General features: G+C 38.4%; 1 protein-coding gene across 2 annotated transcripts; it reads right to left on the bottom strand.

Moving 5' to 3' along the window:
- Window positions 1-1,672: 1,672 nt before the first annotated feature.
- On the bottom strand, window positions 1,673-20,188 carry LOC18431455 (isocitrate dehydrogenase [NAD] catalytic subunit 5, mitochondrial). 2 transcript variants are annotated; one of them, XM_011623992.3, is made up of 7 exons: window positions 19,995-20,188; window positions 6,768-7,088; window positions 6,476-6,637; window positions 6,282-6,356; window positions 5,831-5,940; window positions 2,442-2,514; window positions 1,673-2,150 (listed from the first exon to the last, which is right to left on the bottom strand). In XM_011623992.3, exons 1-7 carry the CDS (start codon window positions 20,178-20,180, stop codon window positions 1,959-1,961), a joined length of 1,119 nt encoding a protein of 372 aa, XP_011622294.2. In that variant the 5' UTR covers window positions 20,181-20,188; the 3' UTR covers window positions 1,673-1,958. The 2 variants fall into 2 exon arrangements, with proteins under 2 accessions (XP_011622294.2, XP_088714696.1); XM_088858570.1 differs by having other exon boundaries at window positions 19,982-20,188.
- Window positions 20,189-22,367: the final 2,179 nt, after the last annotated feature.

Below are 22,367 nucleotides of genomic sequence, written 5' to 3' on the forward strand. Positions count from 1 at the left end.
GAAAAAGGTATCGAAGGTTAAGTATTCTTTTTCATTAAAATTGAGGAGGTCCTAATTTATGGACTTTTAAGTATTCTTTTTCATTAAAATTGAGGAGGTCCTAATTTATGGACTTTAAGGCTTATTTGAAATTATGATTTTAAACTGAGTGGTATACGTCCTTTTCCCATATTAAATTGATGTATAGTTTGACTCGCACTTTTTGGTTTACACTAAAGAAAATCCCAGTTAACACTGAAAGATTAGCATTGCATTCCAGACCATTTGGTTGTGCTTGTGTGTGCATTTGACATTATTTAAAATTTTAGGCATGCATGCAAATCTAATTTTTCTGCAAAGATTTCTAATATGCCATTGTTAACTAAAAATTAAGCATTAAATATGCACTAATATCGATATGAACACCCTTGATTTATGTGGTGTCTATATTATTTGTCCCAGACAAATGATGAATCCACTAGCATCAAAAAATGTTGGGAAGTTCAGTATACTATATATTAGCAATTGGCTAAAAAAAACCAGTTCATTAAGACCTTGTTTGGGGTTTTGAAGATTAATTTCCAATATATTCTTCCTTAAAAAATGAAAGATCTCAAATGATTTCCAGCAATTGACATCCAAAAAAAATTAGAGAAATATTTCCATCATCCCCATTTTGATTCATCTTCACCTCCCGTCATCTCATACCTACGTCTCTCACACCCGTGAACCCTGTCATCTCTCATTAGAATTTTGAAGAAATTTATTGTCGAGGAAGCTGAACAAGAAGAGAGAAGCATTTCACAGATCTTCAACTGACCCAAATGTGTGCGCACACAATTTTTAGGAGGAAATATATACAATAGGACCATTTAGTTTTGATACAAGATCACAATTATCAATGGTTAGATTTGAGATTGGGTGGTCGAAGGTATGCCATTGTTTGGGCACAAAATCCAAACCAAAATTTTTTTTAATGTACAATTTCATCTATTGGATTTCACATTTCAAAAGTGATTTTGACATTCTTGTACAAAAAAATAAATAGTCTTATTATATACAATTATTTTTTAAAATTTAATAATTAAAATGGTACAATTTGTATAGAACCAAAGCTCTAAACAATCAAATTAGAGCTTACCTTCAGATAGTGACGAAAAATATGAAATATGGTTTCAATGATGGAAAGTTTTGTTTATATTTTTATCTTTAGTTATAAAATTTAAAGCTTAAAAAATCGTGTACATTGAACAGATCTATAAAAACTTGAAAATCATTAAAATTGACAATCGAAAAATGTATTACAAGATGCACTATTTCCAAAAATTAAAATTTAATTTTTTCTCATGTCCATACATCTTGATGTCGAGATGATCAATTTGATGATATTTGAGCATCAAAACAACCGTGAAAGTTTCGAGGTAGGCTTGAATTTGATTGTTAAGAGCCTAGGCTCTATTTAAACTTTTCCCATAACTAAAAGATATTTCAAATATTCTCATAATATAATAATAATGGTCTGCACGAGTTGCACAATGGAAGTGAAATCTACACAAGAAATATAGTACTTTGAATTTAAGGGGACTCACTTCATCTCACCCTCAATCATAACTGCAATCCCAAGAGCGCGCACGTACACAGAGTCAGAGGGAGAGAGAGAGAGAGGATCAAGAGTACAAACTTACCCATCCTCTGGGACAAGAAAGGTTACGTACTGCTATACCAATCACTTGGTACTTATTAACATCTAATTTAAATTTATACAGCAATCAATTTCCTCTCAACCCATTCAAAGTAAAAAAAAAAAAAGATAATAAAATGCTTAGAATTTTGCCTCTCTGTCTAGTAGAGGCGTAACAACGATCAAAACATGGTAAGAATCATACTAACATGATCGAGCTCCGTCATAAAAACTTATTTTGGAAACAACGAAACCAAATCATCATAAGTAATCCATTTCCAAGGCAAGCTCAAAGGGCTCAAAGATTGTCACAAACTGCTTGAGTGTAATCAGTGGTAGAGGCGTTGCCACCAAGGTCGACAGTCCTGTACTTTCCTTCTGCAATTGTTTTAAGAATGGCATTGTGTATTTGGTCAGCCTTGTCATGCAAGTCCAAGTGCCGCAACATGCTCACTGCACTCAGCAGCAAGGCAGTAGGGTTCGCAAGATTCTGCCATTGCCATGAAAACCCCAACATTAATCATAAAACGTGAATCAGGTCTAAACACACACACACACACTCTCCCTCTCTCTCTCTCTCTCTCTCTCTCTCTCTCTCATAAACAGGAATGCACACACTAATCATAGAACTGGAATCAGGTTAAACAATTGCCCTCCCTCCCTTCCTCCCTCTCACACACACCCCCCCCCCCCGAAAAAAAAAACAACCCACCCCCAAAAAAAATAAAAAAGAAAGCAAAATACCTCTTAAAGGGTAGCAATGTGAATCAAGATGCCTTACCTTGCCAGCGATATCAGGCGCAGATCCATGCACAGCCTCTGCAAGTGCAATACCTCCCTCGCCAATGTTACAACTGAAATTTTAAAAGCGAAGAGCTTCAATGATGCACAGACACGAAATGAACAAAGTACAGATAAGAAAATATATTCAGAGTTCAGTGTTCCCACATTTTTTAGCACGTCTCCAATCCTTTGAAGAAACAGTATTGGAGGTAGGGGAGTTGAGGTTTTATTCTGCTACTGAATGTGAAAACCAAAAATCTAGGTCGTAGTCTTATGCGGGAACAGAGAACATGCACGCACATGCAACCGGGCACACACACAGGAAGAGCATATTGCAGCCCCTAGGTTCACTAAATGTTGGTGGTCCCTCAAAATTAAAGATTTGGATTTAAATTCGAGAAAATTGCATACATTAATCATAAATCTTGGTACTTGGGTGGTGCCAGTTTTGTAAATTTGGCAAGTGGTGCCATTTTGATACTAAATTAAAGAAACATAGCATTTTCCTGGGCCAGGGAAAAAAAAATCATTTTCTTATTGAGTTTGTTTTGCCTTTGTTCATGACATTTCATATACTTCTGATCTACAACCTTCCTCCAAACACATACCAATTTAAGTGGTATCAGATATGTGATGTTGTACAGAACGTACCTGGGAAGCTGACAAATTGGTTTTGACATAGCATGCTTGCTAGTGAATAACAGAAAATCAGATACAATCTACAGCAGAATGTAAACAAAGTTCACCAACCACATTATTTTATTTTCTTTTTGTTGAGTTCAGCAATTATATAAATTTAAAATTCCAAAATATATAAACTCTGACTCGGACTTGGGCTTGAATGGTTGATTCTTAACCATTGCAACATTACATCCAAAGTTTGATTCCAATAATTTCCTACTGCTGAACTGCAACAAAAAGAATATATACATACATATTTTCAAAATACTTGGTGCAATATAGCAAACCTACAATTTGATTAAACCCTTGAGCTTAGGACACCCCGATAAGCAAGCCATAATCTATATGCCCTTGATACCATAGATCCACCATCACTGACCAAGGATCACAAATGAAGAGCATGAAATCACATTCTGATCGATTAGTAAGACAGTCTTTGTTTCTGGCATGCTTGAGGATAGGTTGTCTTGACTTGAGTTCAAGCACCTTCAAAAGGCTGTTCCAGGATGCTGCTTCTGTGATATGTTATTTTTTGATGATTTCTTTTCTCACTTAACTTGGGTTCATTTCACGGGATGTAAATCTAAAACATACAAGAGTTGTATTGTTTGTCGTAAATATGAATGAGACTCGATTGGCCAACAGCATTAAGGATTTGTAGACTAATTTTGGTGATGAAGATACTGCTAACAAGTTTCATGATTATTTGATGAGTCATAGACGGACATATCTACATATATATGTTTCAATAATACAGTTCCTAAACCAAAAGATTGGCAAATAAGTGCCTGTTATTCAATTTCAAATGCCTTAAATTCAGAGATGCAGCTATCACTATCTAGTTTACCAATGGATTATATCTTTTGTTTGGTATTTCTCTGGTTGAGTATAACATATAAAAGGGCCACTTACAACTATCTTAAAGCAGTTGTTCTGCCTAATTCATACAGGCTATTTGTCATATCTTCTTGAACTTGAAATAAATAATTATCCTAGGGATGGTAGTTACATAGCAAATACTTGCCAAGGCTAGTTGACTGATTCAAGACAATTGACACCCAACCTAAGCTAAAAGCGATATCCATTGACTCTTTAACCCAACCATGTGCAGAAGCATAGGCAAAAGCCTTGTCTATTTGGATCAGCTTGAGAAAGAACCACACGACTCCAATCTGACAACAGTTTTACAGTATCATTAGACAATTCTATCGTCTTATAATCAAAGGGCTCATCCAATTCCAGCACAAATCACTTTGGTGCCTATGGAGGTTCTAATCACTCTGGGTCCAAGTACAAGATCTATTGATAACGAATCCTTTCCGAAAGTGAATTTCTTAGCAATTTGGTAATGCAAGAAATCATCATCATCATCATCATAGTCTTTTCCAATTAATTTGGGTGGACTACACGAATCCTGGTCCACTATTCTGCTCTATTAAAGGCCATATCCTCAGTGAGGCCACAAGTCCCCATATTCTTCTGAACTACTTCCAACCACACCCTATTGGACCTACCCCTTGTCCTTTTAAGTCATTCCACTTGAAATAACTCACACCTCCTAACAAGAGTTGTACTTAGTCGGCACCACACATGGCTAGCCCACCTATGTCTACTCTCTCTCATCTTATCGCCTGTTGGTGACGCACCTAAATTCTGCCAAATGGATTCATTTCAAATTCTATCCCTTCTTGTCTTGCCACTCATCCATCTCAACATCCTCATCTCTGCTACACTCATTCTATGGGCATATTTTTTTTGCAACATTCTGCCCAATAGAGCAAAGCTGGTCTCACATCTGTCCTATAGAACTTGCCCTTCAGCTTCATTGGTATGCGGTGATCACATAAAATTCCGGCTGCACATCTCCATTTCGCCCACCCGGCTCTAATTCTGTGTGCAACATCTTCCTCAATCTCTTCATTTTCCTGGATTATCAATCCAAGATATCGAAAGTGTGGTCTTTTTTGTACTGCCTAACTGTTAATCTTAACTACTTCCTCGTCTCTACTCTTATTATTATTAAACTTGGATTCCATACTCTGTATTAGTCAGGCTAATTTTAAAACCTTCGGATTCTAGAGCATCCCTCCAAAGTTTTAACTTTGTGTTGACGTCGTTTCGGTTCTCATCAATCAAACTTATGTCATCTGTGAACAACATGCACCACGGTACCTCATTCTATAGGTGCCTAGTTAAGTCGTGCATAACTAAGATAAAGAGATACGGGCTCAATGTTGACCCTTGATGGCCTATTGTCACTGAAAACTCACTCATTTCTTCACTAGTTGTTCGAGCCCTAGTTAGCTCTCCATCGTACATATCTCTCACCTAGTCGATGTATTGTCTGAAAACTCCTTTCTTTTCCAACACCCGCCAAATCAAATCTCAAGGTACTCTATCACAAGCTTTCTCTAGATCAATAAAGGCCATGTGGATGTTTTTTCCCTTCGCCCTAAACTTCTCAATCAGTTGGATGCTCTAATCAAAGAGCACAGGCAGAATATGTTCCAGCCGGAGCATGGTTGCACAACTTGCCTTTTGTCATATTCCTCCACTTTTTAATCTTCTGACTTACATTTTATGGTTGGCATTCTAAAAAGGGAATTTGAACGCACCTAATATGTTAAGTACATAGTTTGGCCACATCTAAAAATTTTCATTGTTAATTTTAGGACACATAAAATCAAATAAGTGAGGACGAAATACCTTGGTGTTAGACCCAAGCCACCAATCAAGCCTGCACAGAGATCACTGATGATGTCACCGTAGAGATTTGGCATCACCAACACATCAAAGAGCGCAGGGTTCTTAACAAGCTGTCAAGGTGCAAAACATATGATCAAGAGTGGTTGAAAGACCAGATTATAAAAAACAGCACAGCACAGCACTTGTCACTTAAATTCATCAAATAGCATATTTTTATGAGACATTATTCTAGGATATTAGTCCCACTTACGTTCAAAAGAAGAAATAATTCTGCACAAAAGATATCATTTAAAAGTGGGACATAGTCAACATTTGACTTCAAATTTGATGAGATATATCACAGGATACTAGTTTAGACCACTTAAATTCAGTGTACAAGAATCTAAGTGGAAATATATCATTTGAAAGTCGGAAATAGTCAGCATTTAGGTTGAAGCAGAGCTGAGCATACCATCATACAACAATTATCAATTATGACCTCCTCATAGATGATTTCAGGGTATTTTTCTGCAACTTCACGACAGCACTGCAAGAACAGAACAAGAAAACCAACCAAATATGAGGAGATGCGCACAGCAAAGGCGGGTGAGAGAAACTCAATTCTAAAAATCGGTAAACTAAAAGGTGAGCTACTATATCTCACACCTTAAGAAAAAGTCCATCAGTCTTCCTCATAATGTTGGCTTTGTGTATAGCAGACACCCTTTGCCTTCCATGTGTCTTAGCATAGTGGAAAGCATATTCTGCCACTCTTAAGCTGGCATGGCGAGTAATTATCTTGAGACTTTCAACCACACCTCTCACCACCTACCACATATCAGAGAAAACTACAAATTCAGTAAACATAGCCCCAATTAACAAGAAAAACTACAATTATCTTGATATGTATACTTGGGGGGAGATTCATTGATGTGAAGCATAATAAAGGGAGACTCACTTGGTGCTCTAGGCCACTATACTCGCCTTCAGTGTTTTCACGAATGGTGACCAGATTAACATCATCATATCGAGTTTTGTAACCAGGAAGGCTGTAGCAAGGTCTGACATTAGCATATAAACCGAGTTCCTTACGCAGAGTAAGGTTCAATGATCTATGGCCCTTCCCAATCGGTGTAGCCATGGGCCCTTTCAAGCCAACGCCATTCCTTCTAACAGATTCCAAACTCTCCCATGTCAGAAAACTCTCTGTTCGAGGATCAACTTTGTCCCCCACAAAGTGCTCTTCCCATTCAATTGGCACTTGGGCAACAGAAAATACCTATATCCATAGAATGAATGACAAAACTTAATTGAGATGCACTTGGAACCAGTTCAAAGTGCATGAATACAATCAAATCATTATTCAACACAGTAAATCAAGACATTCATTATCAAAGCAGAAACCAACTAAACATCACAAAATGAACCATCATATGACAAAACAATGTAAGTCAAAATGATACAACTTTCATAGTCAGATAGCAACACATGACATTAATAAGGTTTACAAAATTGACACAAAAAAAACTTGAATAGCAATTTAATGGAATGCAAATTCTAGGTGCTCCCCTAGATACATGGAAGATTTGAAATAGAGAAACGCGTCTCTGGAAGGCATCAAATTTAATTCTTTGTTCCAAAACTAGATGCAGGCAATAATAGCTTTGTAAATAATAATAAAACAAAAAGAAAATACTTTTTTTTTGTTCAAGTATAAACACGTTGCATTTCAGACAAATTAAACATTGGCAAAAATATGGAAAATACTCCGCATCAACACACAATCAACCGACAAGATTTAAGATTGCAAGACTATCAGCAAGTTGATAAGGTTCTGTAAATCCCTTCAATAAAACACATGAACCCCAGAGAATAAAAGAGCAATAATGTAAAAGCATTTTCATCACTGGATTGAAAATATCAAATTACAGAGCCAAGCAGTACATGGATAGTATAGTTCATCTATTTCCAAATATGAGCATGCGAATCTAGGTTTTATGCACAGACGCATGATAACCAAAACTGACGAAAATGAAACTTTAGAAACCAAATAATGGTTCATGACAAAGTGAAACAACCCAAAGTCAAAATCTTGTTGATCATATCATCTCTTCAATTCTTTGCTGAAAGTTTACATAAATTGGAGAATAGTCTTGATACAAGACTGTTAGTATGTAACTTCTCAACATTAGCTTATAGCAAATGCACAGCACAAAAATAATTGAGCTAAGTTGACAAATATTTTGAAATAAATAGAAGTGGGAAAAATAAAATAATGGAAAACATACTTTTGAATATTAATGTACCTTCTTTAATCAGTATTTTGGACAATTTCTAGATGATAATTCTGGTTTCATTATGACATTTTTTATTCAAAAAAAGTAATGTGTATGGGCTATTACCAATAACAATAAGAATAAATTACTTCTTTTAGTCCTAAAATGAAAGTTCACAGAGAAACATGAGCCATATCAAAGCCTTATCTCTCTAAAACAGAAAGGAAAAGAGGAGCATAAAGGATCTGTTGATTGAACCATCACATCACATATAGTTCTCCTTCACATGCAATTGAGTCCAGTAAAATTTTCACAAGTGAAAAACAGGAAAAAAAATTCAATTCCATGAAAAGAGAAAAGACAAACATGATGACGTACTTCACCACCGCATTCTAGATTTAGAATATGGATAACTGGGATTGCTTATGAGCATGATTCATGAAAGGCAAACAATCATGTGGGGTGGGACTTTTTATGCAAATACTTCACAGAATGAAATAAGAGTTATGGATAAATTGGTATGGAGCCAATATATTATATGGATTGTTTTTGCGCTATGGTGAACTGCTGCAGAGAAGAAATTTTCTCTCTTTAACCTAAGCGGCATCATAACCTTCAATAGGTTCCATGGTAGAAGCTTACACTCAACTACTCCCTCTAGAAGGGGACAATAACAATAAGCATGTCCCACTTCTTTTCTTGGTAAAATGAAGTTCATAATTTCATATATATAGACCATGGATACTACAAATCTTTTGGGCAGAGCTTTAGTGGAGTAATGAGACACACATTCCTTCTTAGATGTTTGAGAGGACTCAAGAGATCATTGATTTGCATAAATCTAGTGCCAAGGTAGTCAAATCTTGGTGGATCTATAAAGACAAGATTGTTGGCTATTGACCATCTAGAACAGTGGGCTACAATCTTGGCTGCTATCCTTTTATATTCAGCAAAGACGAAATCATGAGATTGAAGATTCTTTGTGCGTTAATTGAAATTTGAATCCTCATTATGACCTTAGGATTGAAGACTCTATGCCAACTGGTTGGAGTTCAAATGCTCACTGTGAACTTTAAAGGCCCTACTATTATTAAATGCAACTTATTAGATATGATTCAATCACTTTGCAAGGAATATCATGTTCTATAGATGCTACAAGGCTCATTTTTCATCCTTTTATGTTTATCTAGTTTCGTTCGTATTGATATCACTCACATTCCTGGTGGACCAACAAGGAGCTGATCGTTTGACTCAAATAGGAAGGCAGATAATTTGGCTGATAATTTGCTACCACAGTGCTTGCAGGTCATGGACGTGCGAAGTGCGAACTGTCAAAGAATGTAGCTAAGACAATTAAAGTGAAGTGAAGAATTACATTCACGACACATTTGGACATCTAGCTTATGTGTGTGCACTTATGCGTAACAATTACGAGCATATTCTAAAGAGACCCGCGAGCTACTATATTATGTAATTCCTTAGGCCAACTGAGTACTTGAAGTGTTTCAAATGCCAGGAAACTATTTATTGAGTGACATTCATGCACACATGTGCTGTCAAGCCAGTTTAGGAGAATAAAATAAATTGGTATATTGGAAGAGTGTCACAAAACAAAAAATAGTGGAGGTTAGGGTATAATATTAAAGTTATATGACATTATGACGAGATTTTAAGCAGAATGTGTTGAATGAACTCACATTAAAAAAATGAAAGCAATCATTCATATGTGAGTACAAGAGAGGTGGAAAGACCAATACAATTGTGGGTTAAATATAATAGAAAACCATTACCAAATAATATAATGCTAATGATATAATAGTAGTATAGTTGTATAATGTAATTTTAAGCTCAAATATACTGAATGATTTTTCATCAACTGAAATTTGAAATAAGGTTGTACAAGATTTACTGCCAATAAGTTTTGAATGTGGCTTGAGAAATTGTACATTGCCCCATTGAAAGAAAATACAGAGGAACAATTGAAAATGTGAAGAATATAAAAAGAATAAAGTCAGAAAGAGGTATTCCTTTTGTAGATGACCAAGGTGGATCAATAACCAAACGCGTTGATGGGAAAGGAAAAAGGGCCAGAGCTTTTAATACCGGAGTTGGGGATAAGAGACTGTGAGATCTTCAATTTTTAATTTATAGAAATGTGCCAAGAGCAATCTTAGTTTACATTACTATTTCATTTATTAGGAGGCAAAATAATAAAATGGTGGAGCCCCCCCACCTTATTCTAAAGATGAACGAATTGTTTTGACAAGTTCAAACTTCCATAAAAGCACATGTTTTGCCACTTTTCTCGAGCCTGATATCAAATCCAAAACTTAAAAGTTGAGAGGGTTTCAGATCTTTTTGCTTGGAAATAGAATGATCAGTCACATTGAATTGACGATTGTTCTATTGCTCCTTTTACATTAGTGAAATGTCATCATATTTTCATACCCTCCCTTAAAATTATATCCTGATTCCAGAAAAAAATTAATAAGGAGTTTGATGGCATGCTAGCTTCCCATTATTATACAACGAGTAGCTAATTTAAGATGTTTTATGATGTAAAAGTATACTTGCAGTTAAGAAAGCAATAGGAAAATGAATATTTATTCTACAGCAATGCAAACTAAAGTAGCATCCTTTGAGACCATAATCAGGATAGGATGCTGCTATTGTTTTGCATTTCCATATAAGAACAGTAGAACAAATATAATTTTCATTAGTTTAGAATTTTGGATGATTTTTTCATCATTGCTTGATCATCACCTATAGAAATTAAGAAGTGTACTCTAGAAGCAATAAAACCAGAAAGAAAACTCAGTGATTATAAGTTTTTGTTAAGCATTAGGGTCCAGCTATCGGTGATGCATCTAGTGTACTGTTATCAATTCCTCTCCTCCATGAATAGCCTTCTTTAGTTTTTGAAACTAGTTGACTTGTTAAATAGAAAGAAAAATGTACAAAACCACAGGGTGCGGTACAAATGGCAACCCATGAAATGGGTGCTCAGAGTACAGTGGGGAGAGGGTGATAGAATGGACACACAAAGAACCAAAGAGATTGAAATAACAATTAAAAGAGAGTCAAAATGGGATTGACAAACATAACGAAGAGTGTTGAACCAAAAGAGGTGGGGAGAGTCCTGAAAGTAGGCCGTGCCCGAGGCAAAAGGAGGGCAATGTGGCCCTATCTTGTTATTCGAGGGGTCGAAAACATCCGAATGTTGGATCTGCAGCCGGGCAGTGACCCTAAACCGCCAGGGTGAGGTTGAGTGCTGAAATTCTGTGCTTACCTTCTGAGCAGGAAATATCCATTGGAGACTAACTGCAAGCTGCAAGAAGAGTATAGGAGAAGGGAAGGAAATCGAAGAATGGTCTAAGGCCTGTATCCAGGTGAGGGGCAAAAGAGAAGGGAGATATAAGGAGAGGTAGAGGAGGAGAAGGGGGGGAGTAGAGGTTTCAAGGGGGATAAAGAGAAGGGGCATGTGATAGGTCAAAGTGAGGAAGATGCAAAAAGAAAAGATGCAACAATGGGCTGGGAGAATATAGATAGGGAGAAGGGGTAGAGCACAGAATAAACGGAGGGGGGAGGAAATATAAACAGGAAACCCGAGATAGAAGGGAGTGAGGGAGAGGAAAAGTAAAGTGGGAGAGATGACAAAATGCTAGATTTTCTTTTTTAAAAAAAAATTTCTTCTTTTTGTCTTTTTTTTTTTTTTTCTATACATAGATTTTTTATTTTTTATTTTTTCTTTTCTCTTTCTTCTTTGAAATAAGCCATTAGAATTGGCCAGGGTACCTCCATATCCAAAGGGTCTAGGGTCGCCAAACGATGCACCATTGTATTACGTTTGAGGATACCTTGTGGGGGTGGATGCCAGATGACTTTAATAGTGGGTGAAGGGGATGAGATGCCAACAAACTGTGCCAACTTACTCTACGGTTTGAAATATGTATTTGAGAGAAGAAGGGGATGGTAGAAGCCCACAAGGAAATGAGGGAGATAAGAGAGTCTGAGATGGACTGAAGGGTTTTAGCTACCCTGCAAAAAGTTCTCGCGTTTCTTTCGAGCAAGATGGGGACCAAAAGAGCGTTCCAACAGCTATACGCCAAAGTTTTGTACCATTAGGGGGGAAAGGAGGGGAGACAAAGCTCAGGAGGAGGAAATGGATGGATTGAGGTGTAAATCAAAGCAGGCCAAAGAGTTGTAGGATAGTGGAGTAGAGAGCAGAGTAGAAGAGGCAATGGATAAAAAGGTGAGGCACATCTTCTTCTTCCTGAAAACATAGGATACAACATTTAGGGAGAGAGATACCCTTCTTTTGAAGCTGATCCAAAGTTAGGACACTGGTTGACAAAGGTTCCAAAGAAAGGCCTGAACCTTATAAGGGACGGAGAAGTTACCTGAGGGGTTGGGAGACCAAATGAGAGAGTCTTCTCTAAAAAGGAGAGAGAAAATGGGGGTGAGGAAGAGAGTTGAGAGTGGGCCATTCAGAGTCTACAAGGTTTTTTTTCTAAACATTTGAGTTCAAGAGTGAGTGTGGCCCCTACATTCCACATAGTGGGCAATGAGGACGTCTTGATCCGGATTGAGAAGAAAGAGGGAAGGGAAGAGAAGAGAAGATCTAGGGTTCGCTCTCCTAACCAGAGGTCTTTCCAAAACCTGATTCTAAGACCAATGCCTAACTTGAACTTGGTGGAAGCCCTAAAAGCAAATTTGTTGGAGGAGATGGATCTCCAACCCCTGAAACACAAAACATCGCGAGGCAACCACCCATTATCCTCGAGACAGTATTTGGCTTGGATGATAGTCTTCCAAAAAGGGGATGGGGAGAAATGAACCTCCACCACTATTTTCTTAATAAGTAGTGGTTTATTGTCCTAATTCTCTTAAACCCAAGGCCACCGTATTTCTTAGGAGTGCAGATTGTCCCAGGACACAAGATGGAATTTATGATCCTCAGAGGTGCCAAACCAAAGAAAGTCTCTCATGAGTTTCTTAAGGCGGTGTGCAACTAAGGCAGGAATTTGGAAAAGGGACGTCTGGTAGATGGATATGTTTTCTAAAGTAGCTTTAATAAGTGTGATTCTTACCCCAAGGGAGAGGAATCTTCCCTTCCGGTGGGTAAATTTCCAAATGAATTTTTCAATTATATTGTCCCAGAGGTGTTTCCTGGGTTTTTCCCAATGCAAAGAGGAAGGCCCAAGTAGGTAGAAGGAAGAGAATCAATGGCACACCCAATATGTTGAGTGAGGATTGCAGTCTCAATATCACTCACCTTAACCCCTAACATTTTTGTCTTTAAACGAGTTGACCTTCATCCCAGTGGCAACTTCGGACAATCTAAGGAAAAGCCAAAGTTTATCCAACTAGGTAGGCTCAACATCACAGAAATGAGGGTGTAATCAGCATAGAGATGGGAGAGGATGGGTCCAATGGAGGAAGTATGGAAGCCCTTAAGGATGCTCTAATCATATAATCTAGAGAGAGATCTAGTAAAGAACACCCTAATGAAGGTAAACGGCAATGGGGAGAGAGTCTCCCTGCCTGAGACCTCTAGAGGCCGAAAAGAAGCTAACTGAGGCCTCTATAGGCCTCAAGAAAAGTGGGGATTGGAGATACATGCCTTGATCCAAGATCTCCACTTGCTACCAAACCCCATTCGTGATTGAATATCGTTAAGTATACTCCAATCGACGCGATCATAAGCCTTTTCCTAATCAAGCTTTAGGACCAGGCCTTTATCCCTGGATAAAGATCCAGAGTGGATCACTTCATGGGTTGTGAATGCCCCATCGAGGATTTGCCTATTGGCAACAAAAGTAGATTGGGCAGGGGAGGTGACAGAGTGTAAGACCGCTTGAAGACGAGAAGCAAGAATTCTACACGAGGAATTAAGGAGGCTTAGAGGTCGGAAGTCTCTTAACTTTTCAACTCCTTCAACCTTGGGGATAAGAGCATGAAGGTACAGTTGAGACCTGAATTTAAACGACTTTTATAAAAGAATTCAGTAAAAAGGCAAGAATATCTAGAGCCAGGGTTTCCCAGAAGTCTTGGTAAATGGCCATCGGGAAACCATCAAGACCTAGCTCTCATTGTTTTAAAATGCGGCCGCATCGCCTCATATGCAGCCGCATCGCCGCATATTCGACCACATCATGCGGTATGCAGTGGGCTTCGCATCAGAACTGACTGCATATGTGCTTTTGACGTATGTGGCTGCATATGCACCCCATCAGGCCGAATCCTGCATCGCACCGCATCCCCTTCCGCCGAAATTTTTTTTAATTTTGCCCCTCGGGGAGGGACAAAATGGTCTTTTTGACCATCAAAAAATGGGGGAAACTGTTTGGGGCGTATTAAACCCCCTAAACGATGATTTCCAGCCACTTTTGTGGCTTTTTTTACATCAAATCGAGGGAAAAAAAAATTTGGAGGAAATTTATTTTTCATTCAAATCTTCGATTTGGCAGTTGTTTGATACTTGGATCTTGATTTGATGCTCTTGATTGTTAATTTGGGGATGTTAGGGTGAATTTGTGATAAGAAATCGAGGGGCAAAATTTGACTTCCAATTTCAAAATTGACTCTCAAAATGGATGATTGTATTAAGTTATTAACTATTAACTCTTCTTGAGCTGGACTTTTGGTTTGTAATATCACTATTTTGTGCTTATGGTTGCTTATGGTTGTGCTTATGGTTGTTGATGGTTGTGCTTTTGTGCTTATGGTTGTGCTTCTGGTGCAAATTTGTGCTTATGGTTGTTGATTGTGAATATTTTATGAAGTTAGTTTCAAGTTTCTAGTTTGTATCAGGGGATAGTGCATAACTGGATACAGAACCTCCGACAGCTAATAATTTTGAAGTTAATCATTAAACTAAAATACCTACTATCACATATATCACATCCATATTTTTTTTCTATGCATTAACCTATTTTTTTAGATTGTTTAGAATTTTTTTACATTTATTGACCGCACCGTCGCGATGCACTTGCCTCTAGGCCGCATCGCCCCCCCCCCCCCCCCCCCCCCCCCCCCCCCCCCCCCACAGCTTTTGGCCGCATCCCACATTTTAAAACACTAGTAGGGCTTTATCCAACCTAAGATCCAAGACAACCCTATGAATCTGTTCCTTAAAGCCCTACCAGGGAAGGCTTAGAAGTAGATATTACCTAGGGAAGGCTTAGAAGTAGAGGGCAGAGAGAAGAGGTTTTTGAAGTGTTTAACGAGAAGTATGTTCACTTGATCAGGTTGGGAGAAGATGTCGTGACTGACAGTAAGTTGATTAATAGTGTTGGCCCTTCTCTTGGAACTAGTTGTTTTATGGAAGAAGGTCGTATTCCGGTCCCCAACATTAAGTCATTTAGTTCTGGACCTTTGGTACCAAAAGGTCACTTCCTGTTTACGGAGAAGGAATAGGTTCTGTTTGGCAGATGCCCTATCTGCGAGTTCTTGGGAAGAAAGAGATCTAGTTTCTTCTTGGGTATTTAGAGAGTGAATGAGGGCCATGCGAACCACGATTTGATCCCTAAAGTTGCCCGGGATGGAGCAGCTCCATTGTTTTCAAGAGTTGGAGTTTTTTGGAAAGATGGAATCCGGCCCACCCATTAACTGAGTAAAAGGACCACCAGTTCCTAAAAAGCTGAGGAAAGGCTGGTTCTTCCCACCAAAAGAGTTCGAATCTAAAGGGTCTATTGACAGGAAAGAACGGTTTGTATCGAGGAGGATTGGTTTATGGTCAGAATCTTATGGAGGACCAAAGAATGTGTGCCTAGGAATCTGGATTCCCAAGAGTTGGAGACCAAAAATCTATCAATTTTGGCCATGACGGGGGAGGCAGCATGGTTAGACCAGGTGCAGGCGGACCTTGAGGGTGAAATGTCCAGCACGAGGACCCTATCAATGAATTTTGAGAAAGCTCTCATGGAGGAGGCAATGCGACCACTGAAGCTCTTCTCGTGGACCCATCTAATAGCACTGAAATCCCCCCAGCAGCCAAGGGATATCAGAGCAAGGCATTTCCGACATGAGTTCAAACCAGAGATCTTGGCGAGCGGTCGGGCAATTTGGACCGTAAACAAGGGAGGCTTAAGCATGAGATAATAAAAAATCCTGCAAAGCATCACATTGACCGAGTAATTACGAACAAACGAAGGACAACTTGAAGGATAGTCGGGTTCCATAGAACCCAAATGCCACTTGATGCCCCCAGAGACTCTATAACGACCCAATTGCAGGGCATCCTACCCCAGATGGTCCCTAATAAAAAGTAAATCTGGAGCCGCAAGTTTGAGTTCAAATAAGCCAAGAATGTAGGAGAATGGGAAAATACCAAGGAACGCACAACAAAGAATCTTCATTTGGGCAAGTCGGGATGGAGGGACAGTTTCCTTCTAGACCTACGCTTCTTGGGGCTAGCAGATAAAGAAGCAAGCAGAGGAGGATGCTTGGAGGTCAAAGCAGGGGAATCATAATTCATATCAGAATGTAGATTTGCAAACTCTCTAAAACCTTTGGGGGTTTTAGGAGAAACACTTACCTGGAAAGCACCACCATTTTCTCTAAGTAAATGGTCAATATCAACTATATTCCCATCAAAGAGCAAGCCCATTGTCTGGATCATACTTTTCATGCAGGGTTCACCTCTATCTATCCTTTATAGTTCTTGAGTATCTAGAACGCTTGATGAAAGGGTGTCAGAGTTGAAGTCATCCTTTAGAGCCTGTTGGGCCAACGGTTGTGATGGGTTTGAAGAAGGTGAAGAGACGGGAAGGGATGAAAAAGAAGGCTAGGTTTCAGGAAAAGAACCCAGCTCGCTAGATGGGATGATCTACAAGGAATTTGGGGTATAGGAGTAAGATCTGACTGGGGTTGGGTGAGAGGAGCAGGTAGCGGGTGAAAAAATAATTTAAAGGGGGAACAAAAGGAGGGATCTTACCTTGGGATGCCTCATACACATTGATGGCCAAACGAATATCAAGAGGAAGTGGACCAGATTGTCGAGCTCCGAGTGCTGAAGACCCGAGCCAGGGGCTTCAGGAAGGGGGATGGCAAAAGAGTTGGAGGGGATACGTGTGGATGAGGAAGTTTTTGAGAAGGCAAAGAAAGGGAGAGGGACCTAAGTTGTTGAGGAAGAGGGGGAGGGGAAACAAGGGAAATTAAGGGCAGATGGGGTTGGGGTGGGCGGATGGGGAGGGTACGGAGAGAAGGCTGCACAGTGAGGTCTCACCCATCCACTGGGAAGCACAAGTCATTTTTTTTGTCTTTAGGGCATGTTGCGAGAGGTGAAAGGGATAGGATGGCAGGGGTTTGGTTATAGGAGAGATAGAATAGGAGGTGAACTAGCCGTGAGGAGTGGAACATAAGAGTTAGGGAGAGTCCAGAGGAGGGGAAAGGTCCCTAGACTCGCCAAAAGGGTAAGAGGCGGGGAAGAGGGGCTAAGAAGTTGATGGCAATTGAAGGGTGCCACCAATGGGAACATTAAAGGGGACAAGCGGGGCATGCGAAGAGACGTATTGAGTCCCAAAAGGCAACAGAATGAGGTGGGGGGGGGAGGAGCAGAGGGATATGGTGGGGTGTTACCCGAGGACCGTCTTCAGTTCCCAATGGGATATGATGGGAAAGAAGGAGAGGGGTTGTAGAAGGGTGCTCATGAGGGAGAAGGGGTGTGAGGGATGCTAAGGAGGATGAGAAATTACGGCACAAGGCATGTGTGGCTCTAGAACAATCACCTAGGGCGACGTGTCCACCTAAATAGACGAAGGGGAAGGGCACGTGGCAAGGGGTTCAATAGAGTCCTGCACCACATTAAATGTGGGTGAGGAAGTAGGCACAAGGGACGAAGCATGCAGGGGATTAATGGAACCTCTCGGGGATAAAATACCTTGGGCCAAGATACGCGGATGACACGCGTCCAAATAAATAGGGATGGAAGTCAGCGCCACCACGGCCACATTAAATGCGTCATTAATGGTAGAGTGGGGTATTAATGAAGAAAGCGGCGGCGGAGACACGTAAGAGGAAGAATGATGGAAGGGAATGATGTGTTATTTATAACAAGGTGGCTGAGGTGACGGGGGAGACACCTTGGAGGAAGGAAGAACGATGGGAAGGAATGACGCGTTGTTTATTACGAGGTGGCTAACGAGGCTCCAGATAGGCGGGATCAATGTGAGGGATATCAAACCTAGAAAATTGTGTAGGGTGATCTAGACCATGATGGTCCAGTGTGGAGTAGGAAGTTGTATAGAACAGGAAAGATAGAGTAGGAATTGAAGCAAATTAAGCTTCTTGTAGACTACAGTAGTCCATCCATCAAGGCTTAAAGGAGAGCTTTCATGGCAAGAAGCAATAGCAAAAACTTGGATGGAGATTTTGATAGGAAATACGAGAACATTGTACTGTAAAAAGATTGTGGAAGCGATGGAGTTCCTATTGCGGGATTCAATCAGGATGATGACAAAACCTAAGAGATACTTGCCAAAACTTTTCCAGTGAATGGAAATGGAGACCCCACAGGAGTTTCCAATTGCTTTGAAGACCATTTGTGACCAAAGATGCATCAGGATCTCTTCTACCCAAAGCCAGAATTTGGTCATGCGTGTGGCGTCCAGAGACTCCTCCCATTTCTTTAGTGAAAGCTGTGTAGGGAGGATAAACGCTATTGAATCTCACCGGACCTTTGAAAAGAGATACAAGGCACTCCATTCAAACTGAAGAATAGAGGGCAAGGAGAGGAGGAGTGGACCTTATCGTGAGAAGCAAGGTCTTTTGGTGGAGTAGAAATTGTCGGTTAATTGGTCACAAAAGAGTCTATGTCAGATTTTCCAACTACAGCCTTACTGGCAGCAGGTATGACAGAGGAACGCCAGGGAGGTTGGGCATAGGTGGGGCCGATTAACTGATGATAATAGTGATATAGTGGCAAAGAAGGAATCTGGAACTCCTTAGCATAGAGTTTCTTGAGGCTCAATAGTAGCCAAGGTTTCAAAAAACGCTAGGCGACGGTGCCCAAAACCTCGGGCACCCTATGGTGCAATAAGTTTAGAGATTGAGGGTTTCTTCGTTTTTTCACTTTAGGGGATCGAAAATAAACCCCATAACTTTTTTATACAAACTTGGGGGTCAAACTGACCCCCTTTGCCCTTTGGGTTAATTTAAAAATCGAAAAACAGGTTACGGCCCTGGATGCCTGCCCAAAATTGGGCCTTGGGCACCGGCCCGTGTAGGGCCGCCTGGGTCGAGGCGTGCGGTATTTTTGTTCATGCTGCCGCCTAGGCGTAGATGAAGGATGTCTCATTAAATCACCAGTATTCTGGTTTGCAATGGCATCTGAATATCCTTTTCAATGTTTAGCAAATGAACCAAGAGAAAAGCAAGTCAAATTGGAAACTTACATCGCTCATAGGATAGGCAATGAAATTATCAAACAGAAATTAGGGTATTCATTTTCCTAAAGGCACTCATTTTAACAAATAACAAAAAAAAAAAAAAAAAAAGGTGAAATCGCATGATCAGATTAAGGATTCGAGGCCAAAAAATTGTTTGGCCCCCAATAACCAGATCATCCAGGTAAGAAAGACATAGTATGCAATTAATATAGTAAATTTATCAAATAATATCCCAAATTTCTGATCATAAACTATTTGTACTGTTGCCAAAAACATGTAAGGATAATTCCAAGAAAACAGTAAAATCAATGCCAAGTTCCCCATTGGGGGCTCAATATAATACAATAAATGAAGCAAATTAAGCCTTCGATGGAAATCAACCCATCCTTGCATATAATTTGTTAAGAACATGGATGCGAAAACCCAATAAGAGGCAATTCAACAGTATCAAATTATGGAGAGAGTAAAGAGAGAATGCAAAAGGAGGAGAGAAAAGAGAGAGTTACCTGCGAGATTTACCTGCTTAACTGATTCTGCGATCTCAGGGCCAATTCCATCCCCAGGAAAGAGAGTAGCTCGAATGGGTTTGATGGATGAAGAAGAAAGAGAACAGAGGCCTCGACTGTCGCCAAAACCAGACTTTGCTAACTCTCTGAACAAGCTGCTCTTCAGCAGCTGCCTCACCAATTTCGCATCAACAGGCATTATGCCCCTTTAGAGAGAGAAAGAAGGACGATTTATATGCATAAATGTAGAGAGAGAAGGGAAGTATATAGAGAGATTGAATCCCCACCAAAGATATAAATGGTGTACCAAGGAAAGAAGAAGTAGCAGTGTTACTAAAAGGAAAAGTATTTCAATAAGACCCTCTGTATTAGGGAAAAAGTTTATATAAGGATTAAACCTTATAATGTACAACTATGGTTGCACCTCAAAAATATAATGTACTACTATGGATGCACCTCAAAAATCCATCGAAAAAGGTAGTTTTAATGTTAAAAAACCCTTTGATTGATCGTCTCGGGTAGAGATGTATGTCTATAAAACATAAAAAGATTTTAATTCTCATAAATAGTAAATTTTACAACATATTATCTGTCGTCTATTTTCAAGATTTTCATATGTATATAGATCTACTTGATTTTAGCTATTTTTTAAATTTAAATTTTTACAATTAGATATAAAAATAAATTTTGAGATAATTCTAAAAGCCTTTTATATCAAAATTATATAGGATGATAAAATTTGAAGGTGCACCTTACCTTTCCAGCTACATATGCATATGCATCTGTATGCCAACTGCACCCCAATATTACTTGTTGTGTCTCATTTTTTAAAAGAAAAAAATTATATAAGGTGTCAACCTTAGACTGTAGAAAAGTAAAGTATACCTCAAAAACCTATTGAAAAAAGTTGTTTTGTCACTAAAAAATTCTCCAATTGATTATCTTAACCTCGATGTATATGGATACGAAAGAGAGTGTGAAACCAAATTATTTTTCTCATTTTTTACCCTAAATTTAACTTTTTTAGCAAACACCTCTAAGCCATAAAAACGTCAAAACAAAGACCAAAATATCCTGTGGAAAGCATGCGGTCTAGCACAAAATGGAGCGGTCCGGTACTTTGCTTTTGGAAAGCCTGCGGTTAGGCACAACATAGAGGTGGTCCTACACTTTGGGCATATATTCTGGCACAAAATGGGGGTAGTCCGACACTTTGGGCTTCCAGAAAGCATACGATACGACACAAAATAGGGGCAATTCAGCACTTTGGGCATGCGGTTCGACACAAAATGAGGACGGTCCGGCACTATGGACATTTCTGTCAAAAAAATATGACTTTTTTTTACTTGGGGGTATTTCCCAAAAAATTTCAATTTGGGATAAAAGTTGCTAAAATAAACTTTGTTGGGGGTAGGTTGTCTAGAAATTTCATTTTTAGGGGTTTTTTGTAATTTTTTGAAAGATTTATTTGAAAAAAAAAAAAACCTTTTCTTTTTTCTTTTGGAAGTGGAATATTTTGTTTTAGAAGGTTTAAATAAGTTATGGGTATTGTGTTTGATAACAAATATATATTAACAATATAAATATTATATTATATATATTTTATTATATATAATATAATTTATTATAATATAATATAAGATATTTATATGTTATATATAATATATGTGTGTACACATGCATGTACTATATACGTGTGAATATATGTATATATAACATAGTAAATATATATTATATATAATATAACATATTTATATATTATATATAATATCGTAAATATATATTATATATTATATAGTATATAATAAGGTTATGTTAAGGTGCTCACATTATGGAGTAATTTAATATTGTACACAATAAAATTGAACACTTATTACCTATGTTTGTAAATATGAAACGTTTTTTTTTGTAAGAGTATTTTTTATCATTAGGAAATGTGTGATATTATCTACATGGGGTGTGACATTATCCACATAAAGCATTAAATGCTACTAGTGTGCTCGTTGTAGGTAACATCACACCCTATGTGGATGATGTCACACTCTTCCTAATACCCGATAATACTTTTATTAAAAAATAATTTAAGTATAAAATAAGAGCATGGAATTATCTAAAATTTGTTGAATACAATAATAAATTACTGCATAATGTGAGGACCTTAACATAACCCATATATGATATAAAATAATATTTATATAAATTATTATTTATTTATTAATATTATATATTATTGAATGATAACTTTGTTGGAATGATAAATTATTATTTATTTATTTATCTTTTATGTTTTAACAAATGAATGAGAACTTTGTTGGAAGATTACTTGTTGAACTTAGATTGAAATCGTTTGTCAAACTCGAAAGTTTTGAAAAATTAAAAAAAATTA

The sequence above is a fragment of the Amborella trichopoda genome, chromosome 2 (assembly GCF_054954075.1).
Source record: "Amborella trichopoda isolate Santa Cruz 75 chromosome 2, AtrichopodaSantaCruz75HAP2 v2.0, whole genome shotgun sequence".
NCBI classification, from domain to species: domain Eukaryota; kingdom Viridiplantae; phylum Streptophyta; class Magnoliopsida; order Amborellales; family Amborellaceae; genus Amborella; species Amborella trichopoda.

Excerpts from the sequence above, each read along its gene's own strand:
- LOC18431455 (XM_011623992.3), bottom strand. The coding sequence starts at position 20,180 with ATGCCTGTTGATGCGAAATTGGTGAGGCAGCTGCTGAAGAGCAGCTTG. Across the intron at positions 6,638-6,767 it reads ATAGTGGCCTAGAGCACCAA|GTGGTGAGAGGTGTGGTTGA; the intron begins GTGAGTCTCCCT and ends GATATGTGGTAG. Across the intron at positions 6,357-6,475 it reads CTGATGGACTTTTTCTTAAG|TGCTGTCGTGAAGTTGCAGA; the intron begins GTGTGAGATATA and ends CTGTTCTTGCAG.